Source organism: Parasteatoda tepidariorum, chromosome 9 (genome assembly GCF_043381705.1).
Source record: "Parasteatoda tepidariorum isolate YZ-2023 chromosome 9, CAS_Ptep_4.0, whole genome shotgun sequence".
NCBI classification, from domain to species: domain Eukaryota; kingdom Metazoa; phylum Arthropoda; class Arachnida; order Araneae; family Theridiidae; genus Parasteatoda; species Parasteatoda tepidariorum.
In genome coordinates, this window is record NC_092212.1 from 9,823,002 (window position 1) to 9,841,683 (window position 18,682).

Here is an 18,682-nt window from a genome sequence, read left to right on the forward strand (position 1 = left end):
TTCCGGAAGATTTTATTTTCATATTTAAAGTGGTAGCAATACTCAGGTTATTCCAATTAACTTTTTGAATTATAATGATAATTATAAATGAGTTTGACCACCACTACATATAAATAATTACAATAAATATATCAAAGCATAATAATCCTTCCTCAAGCGAATTTCAACGGGAGCAAAATATAAATATATTTTTGAGTCAGATTGTTTTTCGTTTATTGTTTTACAACCACTCTGAAAATCCGTTCTCGGAAAGAGTGAAAGTTGGCAGGTATGCATTAATAATCCGTGCTACGGGCTCTCAGCATGGACTTGCGTCCTAACGCCGGTTGACCATGTGCACAATATCCTCAGAGGTAGACATGTTTTAGAACTTCGTTGTCTTCAAGGTGTAATGAGATGTGTAGCTTCATTTTTCTCTTTGTGTAATATGACGATATAACATTATTTTTCTCTACATGTTATATGCATGCGAGTTAGTTCTATGAAAAAATCCTCTGTGAAGGTTAGTTTATTTTAATGATTGATTCAAGAGTTCTTTTGAGTTAGGTTCGAAACTATACTTAATAACCTTTACACATCAGCTATGGCAGCCTATTAACATTATTTTCTAGTGCTTTTGCTGAATGGCACTAAAATTTTCCTTAATTTATTATCAATAGGTTCTGTATTTGTTACCTCTTGTTTTAACAAATTTTTCTAAACGAAATATTAGTGGGAACTGTTTATAGTATTTGAAGGCTATTAACTATTAAACTAAATTCAGTGGTGTGGGCGCCTATCGAAGGCCAAGGACTACTGTTCTCATCTCAGTTTTCTTGACCGTGGGGTGCAAGGAAAATTAAACCCCCATGCACGCTCGGTACTCATTTTATCGATACACTAAGTCAACCTTTCCCGGCACGAGGATTGGCATGGGAGCACGAAGCGCTACCACTCTACCATGAGATGCTACCATTAATTTTTAGCGTTTATTAATTTTTTTAAAGGTTTACTGCAAGAATATATTTTATAAATGTACATGGACTCATAGATCTGGTCTAGCTTAAGGATAAGCAAACAATTGCATACATTTTATATAGTAATTACACAATGATAAATTTTTCATTGACATGCCTAAGATTCTTCCAACTTTTTAAACTTTAAAGATTTCAATTCTTAACATTTTTACTGTATATTGTTGCTTACATTTTATTATCTTTAATCAAAATTTATACCTAAAATTTAGCAGTCGGGTGGGCTGCCACTAAACTCTTATTGTAAAAAAAAAAAAAAAAAAAAAAAAAAAAAAAAAAAAAANAAGTATGTAAATAATTTAAATGTTTTCTTTTTGTGCAAAAGTTGTCTTACACCTTTTTATTTATTCCTTTCATACTTTAAGTTGATAGGTCTATTCAGACTTTTTGTTCTTTCCCCCCTCTCGAGATGTTTAATTTCTGACATTCTATATCCTATTCATTCTTGTTTAAAAAGATAAGTAATGTATTGTAAATATTTGTTATTTTATAGCCGGAGGGTTTGGTCGTCGAGCTTCAGATGGATGTGCCAACACATCAAACAACTACTATCAACGCAAACCTGGACAACAAGGGCAGTCGCCGAACAAAGAAAGACCTGCAACTGTAAGGTTTTCGTTCAAATATTATATTTTAAATATTTTTTTGTTGTTGTTGTGAAAACTCAATAAGAGTACATACTTTTAAAACTTGAAGAGATTATTTGTAGAAACTGTTAGAGTTAATAACTGTTTAATTTTGTCCAATTAGCACTCTTTATGCTGATGATGACAAAATTTCAACATAAAGAAAAACCACAGAAATTTGAAAAACAGATAGCATTTATGATCTAATTTTTAAAAATTACCTTAGCATTGCATTGTTTCGACTCTAAAAATTATGCAAGAATTGAGTAATCTTAATTTTAATCACTTAATTTTCAGTGAAGAAATCTCTTTTGTTTTTTCTTTTTTAAGTTTTATTTTCGTAACATTCAAAATATTTGCTAATTTAAGTCTAAACTGTTATTTTCTGTGAGAATTTCTATCTGGCAATTCTATGCATATTGTATTACCAAACTTTAAAAAATTATTACTCAGTTAATAAAATTCAAGCAGTTATTATAGTTTTTGAGAAAATAAGGGGTCTGTTTAGGCCAAATTTACTACCGTTTAGTGGNATCTCATCCCTGTTCTACGCATGTTGTATTACCAAACTTTAAAAAATTATTACTCAGTTAATAAAATTCAAGCAGTTATTATAGTTTTTTAGAAAATAAGGGGTCTGTTTAGGCCAAATTTACTACCGTTTAGTGGTACCTTAACAAATTCAACTTTAGGAAAATATTTTTTCTAAAAATTTTATTTTTGTATCCCGTAAGAATTGATAAATCCATATTTTTTCCATTTTTTTGTGTTGATTTTTAATATAATTTTTAATTTTCATAAATTATGCCTAAATTTTCACTAATTGTGTCTAAATTTTAACGAAATAGGTACCTCTCGAAAAAACCTAGATAGACCCCTGATAAATCTTTGTGTCATTTCCACTTATTAAAATGTTTAGAAAGTTTTTAAAATTTATTTTGTTTTTAAATTGAAAACTGGCTATTTGCAGGTGGCACATTTATAACACCCATGTTTAATTTTTTAAAAAAATCTTTAAACTAATATAACTTATTAAAAATATGAAAATTTCTACAGTTGGGACTAGAAAATATCAAAACAGTGGTAACTGTCTTAATGTGGAACTGACACCATAACATGTTTTTAACTGCCCTGCAGTCGCTGCAGGCCTTCACCTCTTAAACTACCCCACAGAAGAGGATTTGTATTCATTTAATGCCACAGAAATTACAAAAACTATTCAAGCACACCATGACATATGATTTAATAGAGGATGCGACACCAACCAACCAACCAAAAATTGAGATACACGTAAATGACACCAAGACTTACGTTATTAAAAAATATTAGAACCGCTAGATTTTTTTTGAAACTGAGTTTTCTACTTTTAAAATCTGCAAGTATGACTTTGCTAAATGGTGGAATTGTCCTATGGTAAGAAATGAATGTTTTATTTTAAGTATAAAGCTCCCAAACTGTGTATTTTTTTTTTTGTGGTGAAAGAATTTTAAAAGCAAAGCAGTCGAGTAAAATTAATATTATTACTTTAGTATTTCTAGTACTTTAGTATTTTAGTATCGAGTATTTCTAGTAAATTAATATTATTATTTTAGTACGTAATCAACTAAATGTTTACTATTTATTAAAAATGAAAAGGTTACAAATATTTTATTCCTTTCACAGATGTCCCCAAACAGCACTTTACCTCAAGGTCTTCAGGCTTTGGCACTTCATGAAGATGAGAACCAAGAACAGGAAGAACAGCTAATGACTGACACAACTGTTCAAGGGTATATATCTATTTATATATATAATTATGTGCACAAAATAGCAGCAACTGAAACGTTTAATGTGAGAAAAACGCTACTAAGGCGACAAATTTCACCACAATATAGGCATAAACATATATCTTGCAACCAGTTTTGAAAAATCCTCAACTCTTTTTTTTACTGATTGGCTACAAGAGAAATAACATCACATTTTTTAAGTTTAACTGTATTTTTATTCATGTCATTGTTGACTACATATAAAAATCAACTGATGATATCACAGTTATCCATTGTTGTTGGCAACTAATTTCACCAAAATTTAGGCATAAACGTATATTTTGCAACCAGTTGCAAAAAATCATCAACTCTTTTTTTTTTTACCTATTGTCTCCTAAAGAACTAACATCATTATTTTTTAGTTTAACTGTATTTTTTAGTCATATCATTTTGACTGACCATTTGTGACTGTATTTAAAAATCAACTGATGTCACAATTTTCCATTGTTGTTGGTACATTTTTATTTGCTGAAAAATAACAAATCCAGTTTTCTTAAATTTTTTTTGTTATTTTTTTTTATCAGCTACTAAAAGCTTTTTTTTATCAGCTGATAAAAGTATTGTTTTCTTGTATAATATTTTTGTATCCTGAATTTAAATGTACCTGTAGTATTTATTTTTCTTATTTTTCTCTGTTATTTTAATTTTGATTATTTTCTACATCAATAATTAAATTCTAAAAGACTTGTTTCTTTATTATAACATATTTTTATTATAATCTAATTTTATCATATTACCTTATTGCCCTACATTCTAACCTTAAATTTATTTCCTTCAGTATCTAAACTTAGTTACTGTTTTACAATTATTATTTTTTGGTGTAAAGTACATTAATATGCCATTATAAATTGCCTTTTAACAAGATTCATTAAATGGTTTAGAACTTAACAAATCAGTTTCATGCATAGTGTAATGCGTGCACAAGTTGCATGAATGTCGGTCGCAGAAAGTGGGAGCACAAACATAAGCAAACAGAATTCTCTTTAGTGTATAGATTGCAATGGAGCAATATCACTTCTTAGAGAAAAAATTGTTTTATCAAGGTGTGTAGCTTTTTAAAAAGGTGCTTAATTTCAATTTTCGTTTTTTAAAAGCCCTTAAAGGTGCTTTTTTCCTTGATTTTTTTAAAAAAGTGCTTAATTTTCCATTTTTCAAAATGAGATTTTTGCTTTACTATGTTGATTTTTGCTTCGAATTATGCAAAAAGACAGTTCACATTGTTCTATTCAACGTTTTCACAATTAATTCAAACCCAATCTATTTCGGCATATTGTCTGTCCGTAGCGTTTGAAAACACCATTCGTTTTACACAATTCAAAATTTCATGATTTTTGACAATTGTCAAAAACAAATACCAAAAGTTTTTTTCTTCTATTTCTTTTTCTTGACATGACCGAGATAAAACAGTCAGTTGTCAAAAACTTTCCAACCCTGCCTGATTAATGATATTTTTTAAAGTGCATAAAAATATTTGAGTGCTTGAAAAGTGCATAAAAGGTGATTATTTTTTGTTGAATAATTTGCACTGTGTTTATGCTAAGAACAAAAAATTGTTTTATGCTAAGAACAATGCCTCTTGATTATTGCCAAACAATCATCCAGGTCATTGCGCGTCAGGGAACAGAGGACTTAGTCTCCTAGTATTCACGTAACTATCATATTTAATTTAGAAAATGTATCGTGTCTGTTCCATGCCGCTATTAAGATTAACAAGTTCACTATTTTATCATTTTTATTAATTCCTAGCTGCTTTACTTAGTAATATTTATTTAAATAACATATTTTATTATTCGTGCAGATCCAGATATACTTTATTCTCTGTAAATATAAATGAGCTCTACTAATCAACCTGTTATATTATCCATGGATCTCCGAACTTCAGATTTATTTGATTATACTTAAAATTCCTCTCAATAATTTAATTATTAACGACCTTCAATTGCACCATTGCTCTATTTTTTTCCTATATGATGTTGAACTTTTTCAATTATAATCTGTCAATTAAAAAAAAAAAAGTAGGTAAGTCACATTTCTTGCGAGTTTAACTATTGAATAATAAAAACACCTTGTTTATCTCTAAAAAAAGTACATGAGACTGATTGATATGTAATATATTAATGAACAAATATTAAGGAAATTTTATTTTAATTGGGTTTGGGTGATAATCAAATAATTAACTATTGACCAAAAAGATTTTGCAACTCTCGAGGTGATGTGAATGTTATGTAATGCTCATGAGTCCTAGTATTTTCCTATTATTTTTTATTTAGCAGTTAATAGTTCATGACAAAAGTCTAATTCAATAATAACGTTATTTGTTGGTAAATTATGCAGAAATTATAAAATATAAATATATTGTCTGTTTTTAAAACATTGAGTTTTGTAATTTTTATATTTTTACAACTATTACAATCAGAAAGCTAAAGTGTTCAATTAACATAAATGTTCAATCGGAAAGCTAAAGTGAGAGTTTGTGGGTTCGAACCCCGCCTGCTAAAGACCCCCCAGTCCCAGTGGTTAAGTCAATGAGTTATCGTTGTGCAGAATATGGGTTCTATTCTTGGTGGCAACTTGAACCGGTCTCAAACTGTTGGGTACTAGTTTGTCTGGGAGCAAAAGGTGGATAGTGGAGGTGTCTTGCCGCTGTTCCTCTTACTACCATGTCATTTGTATCAAAACTATGGTATCTTAACCTACACCTATCCCTTGGACAACAACTGGCTGTTGCAGTAGTGCTTTATTTTGTTTCATTAAAAGAAAATGTAAGTCCATTCTCACTAAATATTGTGAACGCTATGTCTAAGGATAAATATGGAATTAGCAATAATTATTTGAAATAATTTCTTTGTAATTATCGATAAGAATAAGTATTATAGTATTGTTTCATGTGGTAATCATATCTAGCACTAATCATACCTAGGAACATCTGAAGTTTTTGTGAAAAATGTTTTCCATTGATAGGATACTGATGTAGGCTAATTTTAATATCAATCAGATTTTTTTTTAATTCTTTTCTCAGAACTTAAGAGTGTGGTAATTAAACAATTATGTATATATCAGGGTGCGTAGCGTTTTTAAAAAGTGCTTAAAGGTGCTTATTTTCGATTTTCGTTTTTTAAAAGCCCTTAAAGGTGCGTTTTTCATTGGTGTTTTTAAAAAGTGCTTAATTTTTCCTTTTTCAAAATGAGATTCTTCCTTTACCATGTTGATTTTCGTTACGAATTATGTAAAATGACACAGTTCACATTGTTCTTTGCTACGTTTTCTCAATTAATTCAACCCCACTCTATTTCGGCGTATTGTCAATCCGCAGCATATGAAAACGCCATTCGTTTTACTTGATTCAAAATTTCATGATTTTTGACAAGTGTCAAAAACAATGTCATAAGGTTTTTTTTTTTTTTTTTTTACATGACTGTTAAAACAAGTTGAACTGTCAATTGTCAAAAACTTTCCAACCCTGCCTAATTATGATACTTTTTGAAAGTGCTTAAAAATATTTTTTGAGTGCTTGAAAAGTAATATAATGGAATAATTTATTTTGATTTTATTCATAAATGTTTGTTGTTTCAGATATCATGATATTCATTTCTTTGTTTTAATTTTTTTGTTACAGTTACTCAGTGTGGGAGCAACCTCAGAATATTCGCATTGGAATCAGTCCGCCAGAGGAAACACAGAAAAAGATGCCTCCAATGAAACAAAGGAGGACGGGTCTGCTGACCGTCATGAATGAAAAACCAGCCGGTAAGTCTAGTTTCCTGAAACTATTAATATTTTGAGTTCTTGAAAAGTTTTACGATTTAGAAATTTTATGTATTTGTGAACTGTATTTAGATTCTATGTTTGTTTTCCATCAAAGTATATTTTTGTTTTAAGCACAGTTATAACAATTTATGCTTCATTTTCACATAATTGTAGTTTCTCAAAATGTTAAGTAACGAAACATCATTCGTAATATTTTAGTGAATTTGAAGAAATCAGCTATTTTAGAAAGCAAAAATTGTTTATTTTAAAAACTTGGATGAATAACATGTTTTATACTTATAGCTGACCATAACAAGTTCAGTGAGTTCAAATTGTCACTTAAAAACCTTTTCAGAGGATTTATCTTTTTTGGTTTATAAAAAGCTTGATGATTCCTAGGTACCCTAAAAAAATTTTCTTTTTTTTTTTTTATTCTTTCTTTTTCCTATTTCTGCATAAGACTTAGTTTACAATTTTGATTTCATTACCTCTGATATCTTATGATATTCAATTTAACACAGTTTAGCCCCTTACGGCTGCTTGAAGCTAAAGAGTAGACTTGAAAATTTGAATTTTCAATTAGTAGCCGGTGGCTGGTAGACTCGAATATTTTTTCCTAAAACCTAATGAGTCAATGACAAATATTAATAAGTCTTTTTTTATTTAATAGCCTATTTTTAAAATTTTTTTTTTTGCTTGATAAAATCATATTAGAAATTAGCTACATTTATAAAAAGTTAATTCAACAAAAAAATAATATATATATGTGACAAAATTGAGTTAAACATACTAAAGTACTTTTTTTAAAAGTATCTGGGTATATACCTAAAAGTCTTATTTAAAAGTATCTACAACTTTGAAATATTTGAATTGTTAAGGAACTCTCCTTTCTCATAAATCTTTTCACCACAAATTGATGAATTCTAAAGGATCAAAATTTTGAATGGATACATTATGCATTTTAATGAAAATTCTGTTTTCCTGAGTCTTTCTGCATTGATATACTTTTATCATAAAACTATATTTAATAAATAAATAAAATAATGTGATCAGTGACCAGTTGCTTATTTAAGTTGCCACGTTATTTCATTGACTCACGATGTGGAGAGAGGTTATTTTCATGACTTGGAAACTAATGATTGCATGCTCAAATCCTGCTCACGTCATACATGTTTCTCTTGTGTGTTTTCCTCTGTTGTATGAATAAATTGCAGCATATGAATGGGTCTGTGCAGTGTGATGTGGGTAATGTTGCTCGCCTCCATGAATCGCACAGGCGCACCCCGAGTAACGTTAAATGAGCAACGGTTTGCGCATCATTTAAGGCAAAGACCGAAAAGTTCAGTACCAGCCGCTAGGGAAAAAAATTAATTAAATGCTTCTGCTGATTTGTATGTTTTTTTAAAATTTATTTCTCATAACATTTTCAGGAAGGTAATTTAATATCATATGTGTTTACCTGCTAAATTCCTGAGATAAAATCCGTGAAAGTTATGCGCTAGTTCTTCTGCGTTTAAAGCAATACCTCTCACTTTTTTTATGAAGGCATTGTGCTGTTTAATGTTATTCTATTATGAAAATTTTTTTGAACCAAATAAATAAAAACCAGAAAATCCAACTTCAAATCCAAAATGATGATGACTTTTCTTCTGATAAGCTTTTTAATTTTATTGGTTTGGCTATTGTTGCATTAATTTGCCATCGACAACTGTACCTTAACTTCATCCTTATCCCACTAAGGGTTCTGCTTGTAAAAATTTGTATTTTAACACGCACTATACCATCAATTAGGCCTCATTACCTCAATTTAGATCAGACGTCAAATGGTGGTAGTAATGACCCGGCCTTTTCATCACATTCTTCTAGCTGGTTTGTATTTTTCCGACTCTCAATTTTGTTAAAATGAAGCATAAATTAATCATAATTTATCAGTTATTAATCTCATCAATTTATTAATCTTCAGCTGTGAAATACAGATATTGTCAGCAACTTCAATTTTTTCTGCCCCCAACGGAATACAACTTATTTTGTACCAATGGATCTGGTAAGTTAATTCAATGTTGGGAACCCTGTTTTTTGTGGTGTCGGGATTAATATTCTTGGTGACTGGTCTTCTATTACTTGTCTGTGTCAGTAACTCTTTCTTTTTACTATTACTTTTGTCTACAAAGATAATAAAGGTATCTTGCAGGGTTCGTTGATTTAAATCAGCTTGATTTAAATCACGATTTAAATCATGATTAAAATCAAATGATTTTTTTAAAAAAATCATTGATTTAAATCAACTGATTTTTATNATCAAAAAAATCTGATTTAAATCAAAAAAATCCGATTTAAATCAAAATAATCCGATTTTTTCGATTTTTTTTTAAAAAATCAAAAAAATCACGAACCCTGGTATCTTGTCATTAGTAATATAAGATTTAATTTATTGCAATATTAATTATAAATTACAGTACAGAACCCGTTATCTAGAAATCAGAAAACCAAAAAACCGGAACGAAATTCAATAAATTTTCCGCAATTTTTTTAAAAAAAATGTTCTTTTTTCCTCATAAGATTTTAGGATTTTTCTTTCATTTTTGAAAGATGTTTACCTTACCATCATTTTGGAAATAATCATTAGTGTATTACTTCATTGTTTTTTCTTCTTTTTAAGATTATTTCCAAATGTTATTTTTTTTAGTTGAGTTAAACAATAAAAAAATGGCTTTTTGTAGCGATTCTGAAAACCGGAAAAATCAGTTATCCAGAATAACGATGGTCCCGATGGTTCCAGATAATCAGTTCCCTACTGTGCAATATTGCCTTTATATAAATATAGATCTTACACTTCTAAGTGCCCTGCTATGTTTAGAAGTGCTTTTTGCTTCATAAAATTGCATGAAGACAAAAAAAAAATTTTTTTTTAACTAATATGATCTGAAAATAGTTTGAATTATTTTTCTAAAAGTTTACTAGGTTTTTAAAAAAACAGTTTATAATTTGTTATTTTAATAGCTATGTAATATATGTTGAATAATACTTTACATAGTGGCATGGAACCATTAATTTTACAATTTTACTAATGGTGTATTTTCAAAATTATTGTATACATTATTGGCATTAACACATTTTATGTGTGTGGATTTTTCTAACTTTTTAAACAGAAAACTCGTTGAAATGTTTAAACATAACTTAGTATAATATGTATTACAATCCAGAAATTAATGCGGATTTTACACTTTGCCATTCTTCTTAGTCGCTCAACCATGAAGTAAAATCTTTCTGTGATTACTATGACTTATGTCAGTCATTTGTTTGTGCAACATTATCTTTCTGTATTAAAACTATAAATGTTTTTGCTATAAAATAAAACAAACAAATCAACATTTTCAACATCAAAATCAACATTTTCATTTTTATATTAATTTTTTGCCAAAAAGTTATTAGATTAATTAATTTTTTTAATATTTTTTTTATTTTGCGAGGTATCTACTTATATACTAAGTAACCATAGATACTATTTTTTCCTCTATTCTCCATTGTATAACAGCATTAAAGTTTCTTTTATCTCCTCTTTGTCTAATGATATTGCTGTTTGTAACTTAGGTTAAGTCTTGTTTTTAACTTTTTTTTTCTACTCATGACTGTTACCTATTCCACATGAATGTTTGTTCGTTATTATTTATGTTTTATTCCTTATTAATTTTTGGATCTCATTTGTTATGTACTTATCAACACAAAGTTGAAGGGTTGAAAATATCCTTTTTAATCAACCAAAATTTGTATTAACTGATGGGGCAGCGAAATAAATTTAGGTTGAATTTAAAAAAAAAGATTTAAAAACAAAAAGATTTAAAGATATATGATTATGATTATTATGATATATGATTATTAAACAGATTTAAAGATATATGATTTAAATGATATACATAGGACAATATTATTGTAATTAAGCTAATCAGTATGTTTATGTACTTTCCTACAATTTCTACGTTTTATTAAATCCCATGATTAACTTCACATAAAATCTTCCACTTAATTTCAAAACAGACTTTTTTTTTACTACTCACTTTCACCATTAAAGCATCAGTACAACTAGAATCAACAAGTTGCTGGCAACTATATGAAACACTTGCAAAAGAGTTTTACAATCACCAGGAAAAGAATGCAATTCTGTTTTTTTTTTCTTCCCTTGTCATCTCACCGCCTAGGTCGGCAATGCCGATGTAACTAGGTTTGTTGTCGAAGCTCCAAGCCCACTCAAGTGTTCTGTTGGTGACTTACCAATTGCAGTTTGATGTAAACTAACACTGACCCCACATCAGTTCCTTGGACAAATGCACAAATCAATTCTGGAAAAGCAAACTTATTTTCACTAGAAAGGCCACCAAAAAGGTTATAATGAGCGATTTGTTTTGATTAGGTTACGTCTTAAATGGGAGAATCTTGTTTTTAAATATATAACTATTGTTTTTAAAGGTCAACTGTTTTCCTACATTTTAAGTATGTATTCGTGTTAATCGTTTTCGTCTCAAAAAGGCTTAACATTATTTTTTTTGGTCTGTATTAAAATTTTGATCTATATTTTATCCCCATTGCTCATAAACAACACTTATTATTTGTTTTAGGTAAAAATATAATAAAATCAAAATAAGTAAATTAATTCATAATAAAAAATTTAAAAATGCATTAACTATCAATGTATACAGTAAAATCTACTTTCACCTCTTATATTCTCTAATGGAGCAATTACAAAAATTAAGACAGGTTTTACATTTTTACTTCTCATTGATTTACTTTAGGAACTATTTTTTTGTTTTAATAGTAATTTTAAAATGATTGATATCTTTGACAGCATTTTATGATGTGATCCATTCAATTTTAATGTTCGCATTTGAGTGTTGTTAGTAACATTTTCTTTGTCTTCTCAGGTCGTGAAAGTTTGCGAGAGACTGCTTCTTTACAGTCGACGTCTGGGCGCTACTCCCCAGTTAGACGAGCAAGTGATGGCTGCTCACCTGTCACTTATTACAGGAATCAACTTGATAGAATCTATTGCCAGACCCTCACTGGTCCACAGACGAGTCCTGACAGTTTTAAAGCTGTTCTCCAGGAATATCAACAGTTGCAGGTAAAAAGAAAAAAAAGTTCTGTGATCTCAGTTCATTATTCTAAATCAGTTCATTAATACCAAATGTGACAAAGGAGAACGGAGATGGCTGAGAGGTTAGAACAATAACTTCCCAATAAATCAATCCTGTTTTCAAACTGGGCAATGGCGTAGCAATATGTGCTAATGTAAAATGTTCAAAATGGTAATGTATCAGAGGTTAAATCCTTTCATTGGCAAATTAACTGTTTGAGGCTTATGTGATTTTCCTTTTTATGTAATATGTTGATTTCTCTCAAAATTTCTCTATGTTAGATTCAAAATTACACAGCTGCTTAATTGTCTATAGATGTTGAGAAACAAGAATAATAGCTTGGCATGAACATGCACTTACTGTTCTTTACTTTTAAAACAACTGAAAAATAAGTTTTTCTTTTTCTGTATTCTGTATTTTCTTTATGCCTAAGGCAGTTGTTAAGCGATTACAAATTTATTAGGCATCTTCAATTGAAGAATCCTCTTTAAAATTATCAATGTCAGTTGAAAGACGAGTAATATTACCTCTTATAGTTTTCCGTCTATGCTTGAGTTGCATCATCTTGTCTACCGTTTCAGTGGGAGTTGCCCTTTTTCGTACATGGTAAAACTTTTAGTAAATTTACTTGCCAATGTTCCATAAAAAAGCCGAAAGTATAAGTTCAGGATTCTGCCACATATAGAAGGGTATTCGCCATCAAGAATAGCAGGCTCCCCTAAGCAATATATATCTGCAAATTGGATATGGAGTGACGCTATTTAATGTTGGTGCTAAAGTTGTAGTTAATTATAAATTATTTTCTTAATTCACTAAAAACAGGGTTTGTGCGCACTAGGAGTATCAGGAAAACCACCAATTGTAAGGGAAAATGAGATTCAAAATAGAGGAGTAAAAACCAGGCGCTATTTCACTAACTGTGTTATTTGTTAACAGCATTAAGACTGCTATAGAAAACCAAAATTTAGTTATTATTTTGGTAGATCAATGCTGTTCTGCTTTATTCATATCCTAATGTATTATGAGTTTTACTAATGATATTGTAAGTGCTGTATTAAATTTTATTTAAAATTATAGCAAATGCATTCTGGAGCAATGGATTCAAGAGTGTCAGCTGAAATGCAGAGACAACATTGTCTTCACATACAGCAGATGGCTCAACTGCAGCCTTCTGGTTACCTTACATCTATTTCCTCTCCCCCATCTATTGCGGGTTCACCCATTCATCAGGCCCAATCAAATGTTGGAGGTTCCCCCTCTGCTCTTTCTCAACACCTTCAGAATCTTCATCTACAGCAGCAAGCTGGTGGTCCTATAACCTTCACGGGTTTAGAGTGTCCTTTACAAGCATTCCAAAGAATACAAGCTATGTCTACACCTCACCACAGTAGTCCAACATCTCCTTTGCCTCTATTTCCTTCCGATACTTCTCCTACACGTTTACCAGTTTGTACCTCTCCTCAGCAACAATCCTCTCCTACTCACTTATACACTTCTGTGACTTATGCCCCCCAGCAAAGTGGTAACAGTCCCCCTCCTGTCAGTTACCAGAATCTAGAAATGATACAGGAGGACATTTCAGATCATGTTATACCTGGTGGAAGTGATACAATGTTAACTGTGGTCACTAGTGACGATCGGTCGTCACCGACTTGCAGGCAGATGGGATATCCGCAAATCAGTATTACTGATGAAACGGGTCATGTGATGGTAACTTCTGCATCATTGACTGGACAAACTGTTTTGCACGACTCTGCTCCTCGAAAGCAGCTTTTGCAACGTCAGAAAAGTGATGTGGTGCAGGTGGCTGTACCGAAACGGTATCAGCTGTCGGCTAGCATCGACGAACACGTCGTGAGAGGTGGCCGTAGAGCCTTTGTACGGCAAAGTAGTAGGGAGGCAGAGGATAGGGATATAGCAACCGAGTTTGCCATGTGTGGAAGTTCTAAGTCATTATTACGATGGGCAACCAAACAGTCAATACGACAATCCTACGTTCACGCCAAGCATTTGAGGCAAACATTTCCTCCTATTGGTCATATCTCATCTCCCATGGGTAAAAAATTATGTCGTCAAACTTTAGGTCAACACATTTCTACCAGTGACCCTACACCCAATCCGTGGGCCGGAAAGCCTTCGAACTGGTGGAGTAAAAAATCTGTGTTCAGAGAGCATCAGTTACACAAAACTCCCAGCGGCAGTGTCCATGTGTCTCTACCAACAACTGAACGCTCTTTCACTTGCGAAGCGGACATTCTGCAAGAGATTCAGCAGCAGCTGGACCCGATCGTCCGGGGGTTGTCGATGATGCTGCAGCGATCGGAAAGGGGACTCGCCGTCGAGCACCCGGCAGGTGTTCAGATAGAACTCGAAGTTTGTGACGGCCCTCATCCGGATGACAAGCGTTTGAAGATGAGGCGAATATCGGGTGATAGTTCACAGTATAATGAAATTTGCAGGGAACTGATAAATGGCATTAACATATGAAAATGAGTGAGCTTGAAGTGTTGCCATAATCTTCCACTTAAAGTCATGTGCTAGTCTGTGGCTGTTTGGGAATGCTTACTAGTCAAGTCTTCTATTGATTCATTCCCTTAAACAGAGGTTATAGAATTCAAAAGCAGGTCCGAAGAGGATTCTGCCTTAGAAAACATATCCACCAATCATGTTGCTCAGCTTGTATAGGGATATATCTATAGTAAAAATACTTTTTTGCACGTTCTTTCTTTTTATCTTTTGTTGTTTTCATGAAAGTGATCCTGAAGTGCAAAAACATAGGTTATATGTGTTGATACTGGACCAATACATGTTAGTGTTCGGATGCTGCTCAATGTGTGCTGGTCTCTTGGCAGGCCATTGACAATTGTAACAATCAAGTGAAAATGCGTGATTTAAATTAACTTTAAAGACTCTGTAATATATGTAAATATTGTATGGATTGTTCTCGTTATCAGTTGAAATTGCTCTTGTACCGCTTACACATGTACATTAAGAATGTGTATAATGTTTAGTCTGTTGTAGATACAATTTATAATTGTTGTGTTTAAATATCAAAAGATTGACTGAGTTTTTTCGAAATTTTTCACATTTCTAGAATAATAACAAAATAGAAAATATGTCAGATGCAGATTTAGTGCTACAGATTCTATTGTCTGACATCTGTGATCATTAAATTAGAATTCAAAATAGATGAGTACTAACTTTATTTCTCCACTATTTTCAATTTACTGTTCACACATAAAGAGAGGAAAGCACAATATTTTCGAAACAAAACAAACAAAAAAAATCACCAATCCAAATTCTAAAATAATAGGTCTGATTTCTAATTTCGTTAAAAAAAATTTGTTGTCTGCAGTTCCTATAATGTTTAATTACAATCTATGCATTATAATTAATTATGATCTATGCATTCAGAAAAGGACCTTTAGAGATCTACAAGTTTGAGGTTGTACGGTTAGTAATAAAAATTTTTAATTACTTAAATAACAATGTTCTGTTTTATAATGACAATTTATTAAAAAAAAAACTAAATTAAAATTAATTATGATCACAAACTAAGCCATCATCAATAGTGGTTTAAGGCAGTGGCCTGTCATCATGAAGGACAGAATTCTATACCAGGTAGCGGTCCATCATCCAGCTTCAGATCAATAATTACCCACTTGTCTGAGCAGTGACCCATGCGAGTATATTTTATTGCCATCATCCAACCATTGATCACAAAATTGGTGGGCTATAACTTCCAATACTCTCTTGGCTATCAACTGGCTGTTTCTGGAGTGCTTTGTTTAGTGATCACAAACAAGAACATTTATATAGTTTGAAAATATAATTAGTAATTTCCTGCATTAAATAAATATTAAGGTGGGTTAAAAATGCCACAGTATCTTAAATTTTTTAGCAGTAGTGTTGAAAAGTTGTCAACTACATGCAGAAGTATATAAATTTTATAACTCAATATTTTCTGCCGACGTCAATGGCTCAAAAGTTGTAAAAATGCTTTAAAATTAAATAATTAAAAATAAAACATATTCCTTGAATTGACTAATGATAGCTTTTAAAAGTTACTGTTTCTTAAATATATCTATAGAAATTTTAGAATTATAACCTTGTTATAGTTTTGTTGCCACTGCGGCACCAAAGTTTGGAATTGGTCCAATCAAGGTAGTGTTTGGAGTTAATTAGATATTGCATATTTTTTTATTTATGTCAGTTGATTACTTTTTTGCACAGTCATTAATAAATTTAAGATACTTCCACTTTTTCTTCCCATCCTAATGTATGTGTGGGGCATCTTTCCTCAGATTTGAATATATAATGCTTTATAATTTTGCTTAAAAAATTAATGAAAATTTTAAGCAAAAATTATTTTAGCTCTTTAAATATAAAGATCATTTAAGAAATCTATTCATGAGAAATATTCGCTATGAGCGATGCTATATTATTACCGTTTATTGATAGTTGAAATTCAAATTGTTTTGTTTTAGTAGAAAATTTTATCATTTATTAATTAGAATATTAGAACTTATTTATCAAAACAAAATTATTCTTTAGGTCATTAAAAGCAATCCAAGTTATAAAACAATGATATACTGATTTTAGTTAAATTATTATTACATTTTTAAATATTTCGCTGAGCTATCAAACTGGATGGTAAATGAGTATAAATTTGTCGTAAAAACTTTGAGCAATATATATCACTATGTTTTAAACAAATTTAAAATTTAAACGATTTGCATTAAAATTTAAATGATTTTTTTAAAAAAAAAAGATTTGAAACAGTGAGCAGACAAGAAGAAACATAAAAATTTAAGCTAAAAAATATTAGTCAAATTTAGATCATTCAAAATCATAGTGACCAGTTAAATTCTGATTGCATATATTCTTTCAAACAGATAAGATAATTTGATTATATCTTGGATTTAATTTCAAATTCTTCCTCAATTTCTTTTTAATTCATTCATCCACTACCTTAATTGCCGCTAACTATTCAGTTAATGTTAATGGATTGCAAAGGAGCTCTAGATTTTGATAGAAGCAAGACCTTAAGAACATAATTTAAAGCATGAAAGCTTAATCTATTATTACCACATTTATTTGGTTAAAAGAATAGCTGATCTTCTGATGAAAGCTAGCTTTTGTAACTGCAGTAAAATTTGTTCTTTTGCCAAAGGGTAGAAGACTTAAGATAACTAATTGATAATGAATGCAATAAGAAGAAGACTTTGTTTTCATTTAAAAGACAATCTCGGGAAAAGTTTTCTACTTAATATTTTAACTACAACTATATGAAAAATTCAACTTATCTAAAATAAAATTATATTTATCCATTAATTAATTTTTATGATTTCAAAGGAACGAGCATGAAAGTCGAACTCTCTGTAATTTTGAATTATCCACGTTTGACTGCATTAATTTCATTACATAATATTTGTTTTTGTAATATCTGTTTTAACACTCTTGCTATGGACTATATTTTACCATTTTTATTATTATTAGGTGTTCAAAAGCTTGAATGAACTTTTAAGTTGAATTATATTTGAAATCGGAATGATTACAAAATAGGATTTTAATTATATTCTTGAAGTGTTTGTGATGATTGAATATTTTTTTGATGTTGATATATAGATATTTTACATTCCATCTTCACTTGAATAATTGTTCTTAAATGGATGTACTTAATTTCATATTTTTACTTTCTGTTTTTCTCCAATAGAATACAAGACGTGTATTTGTATAATAGCTATATTGATTTTATTAACACTTTATTATAAATGTCTGTGTGTAGTTTATCTTTTGCTCTTTAAATTTTGTATGTTACGGAATGGCTTATAATTTTGTTTAAATGTTAAAAATTTTTGGTCAATAAGTTTTTCTTAAAAAAAAAATTTAATTATTAAGTATTTAACTTCTTATTTATTCATTAGCCTGTTATAAATTTGTTTTATTCACAAATATGAAACAATACCATTACCAACTCAGATTTTTCTTTGATTATGCAGTATACATAATTGTTTTTTATTTTCATTCAAAGGCGGAGGCTTCATGAATGTGTTCCGTGGAAAAGTCAAAAGGGTTCTAACATGTAGGATTTTTTTTTTAAAAATTATGATATTTTAAACTTGTAATTATACATAATCAAAAACCATTATTTATTTAAAATTTGAGTTATTTTTGAGTAATTTAATTCAATGCCAGTAAAAAAATATTAAAATATGAATATATATATGTATTTGTTCTAGTAACAATAAATTTAATTAACTGTGAAACGACGGAAAAGCATTTACAAAAAAAAAAAAATGCATTAGTATTTTACACCAAACGCTTCAATTCAAATTTTCTTTAAACACATTCTAAGTATT

The 18,682-nt window shown here is 30.1% G+C and overlaps 1 protein-coding gene across 4 annotated transcripts in view; it reads left to right on the forward strand.

Annotated features, from left to right (window-relative positions):
* LOC107453172 (Salt-inducible kinase 3) overlaps window positions 1–17,090 on the forward strand; it is a 44,608-nt gene extending 27,518 nt beyond the window's left edge. For 3 of the 4 annotated variants that reach the window (XM_043049986.2, XM_043049988.2, XM_043049989.2), the window contains exons 11-16: window positions 1,507–1,619; window positions 3,302–3,408; window positions 7,061–7,191; window positions 9,155–9,235; window positions 12,108–12,307; window positions 13,398–17,090. In XM_043049986.2, coding sequence (XP_042905920.1) covers window positions 1,507–1,619; window positions 3,302–3,408; window positions 7,061–7,191; window positions 9,155–9,235; window positions 12,108–12,307; window positions 13,398–14,807 — 2,042 coding nt within the window. In that variant the 3' untranslated portion in view covers window positions 14,808–17,090. The remainder of the gene's footprint in view (window positions 1–1,506; window positions 1,620–3,301; window positions 3,409–7,060; window positions 7,192–9,154; window positions 9,236–12,107; window positions 12,308–13,397) is intronic. The other variant, XM_043049987.2, reaches the window with a different exon arrangement.
* The last annotated feature ends 1,592 nt before the right edge of the window (window positions 17,091–18,682 follow it).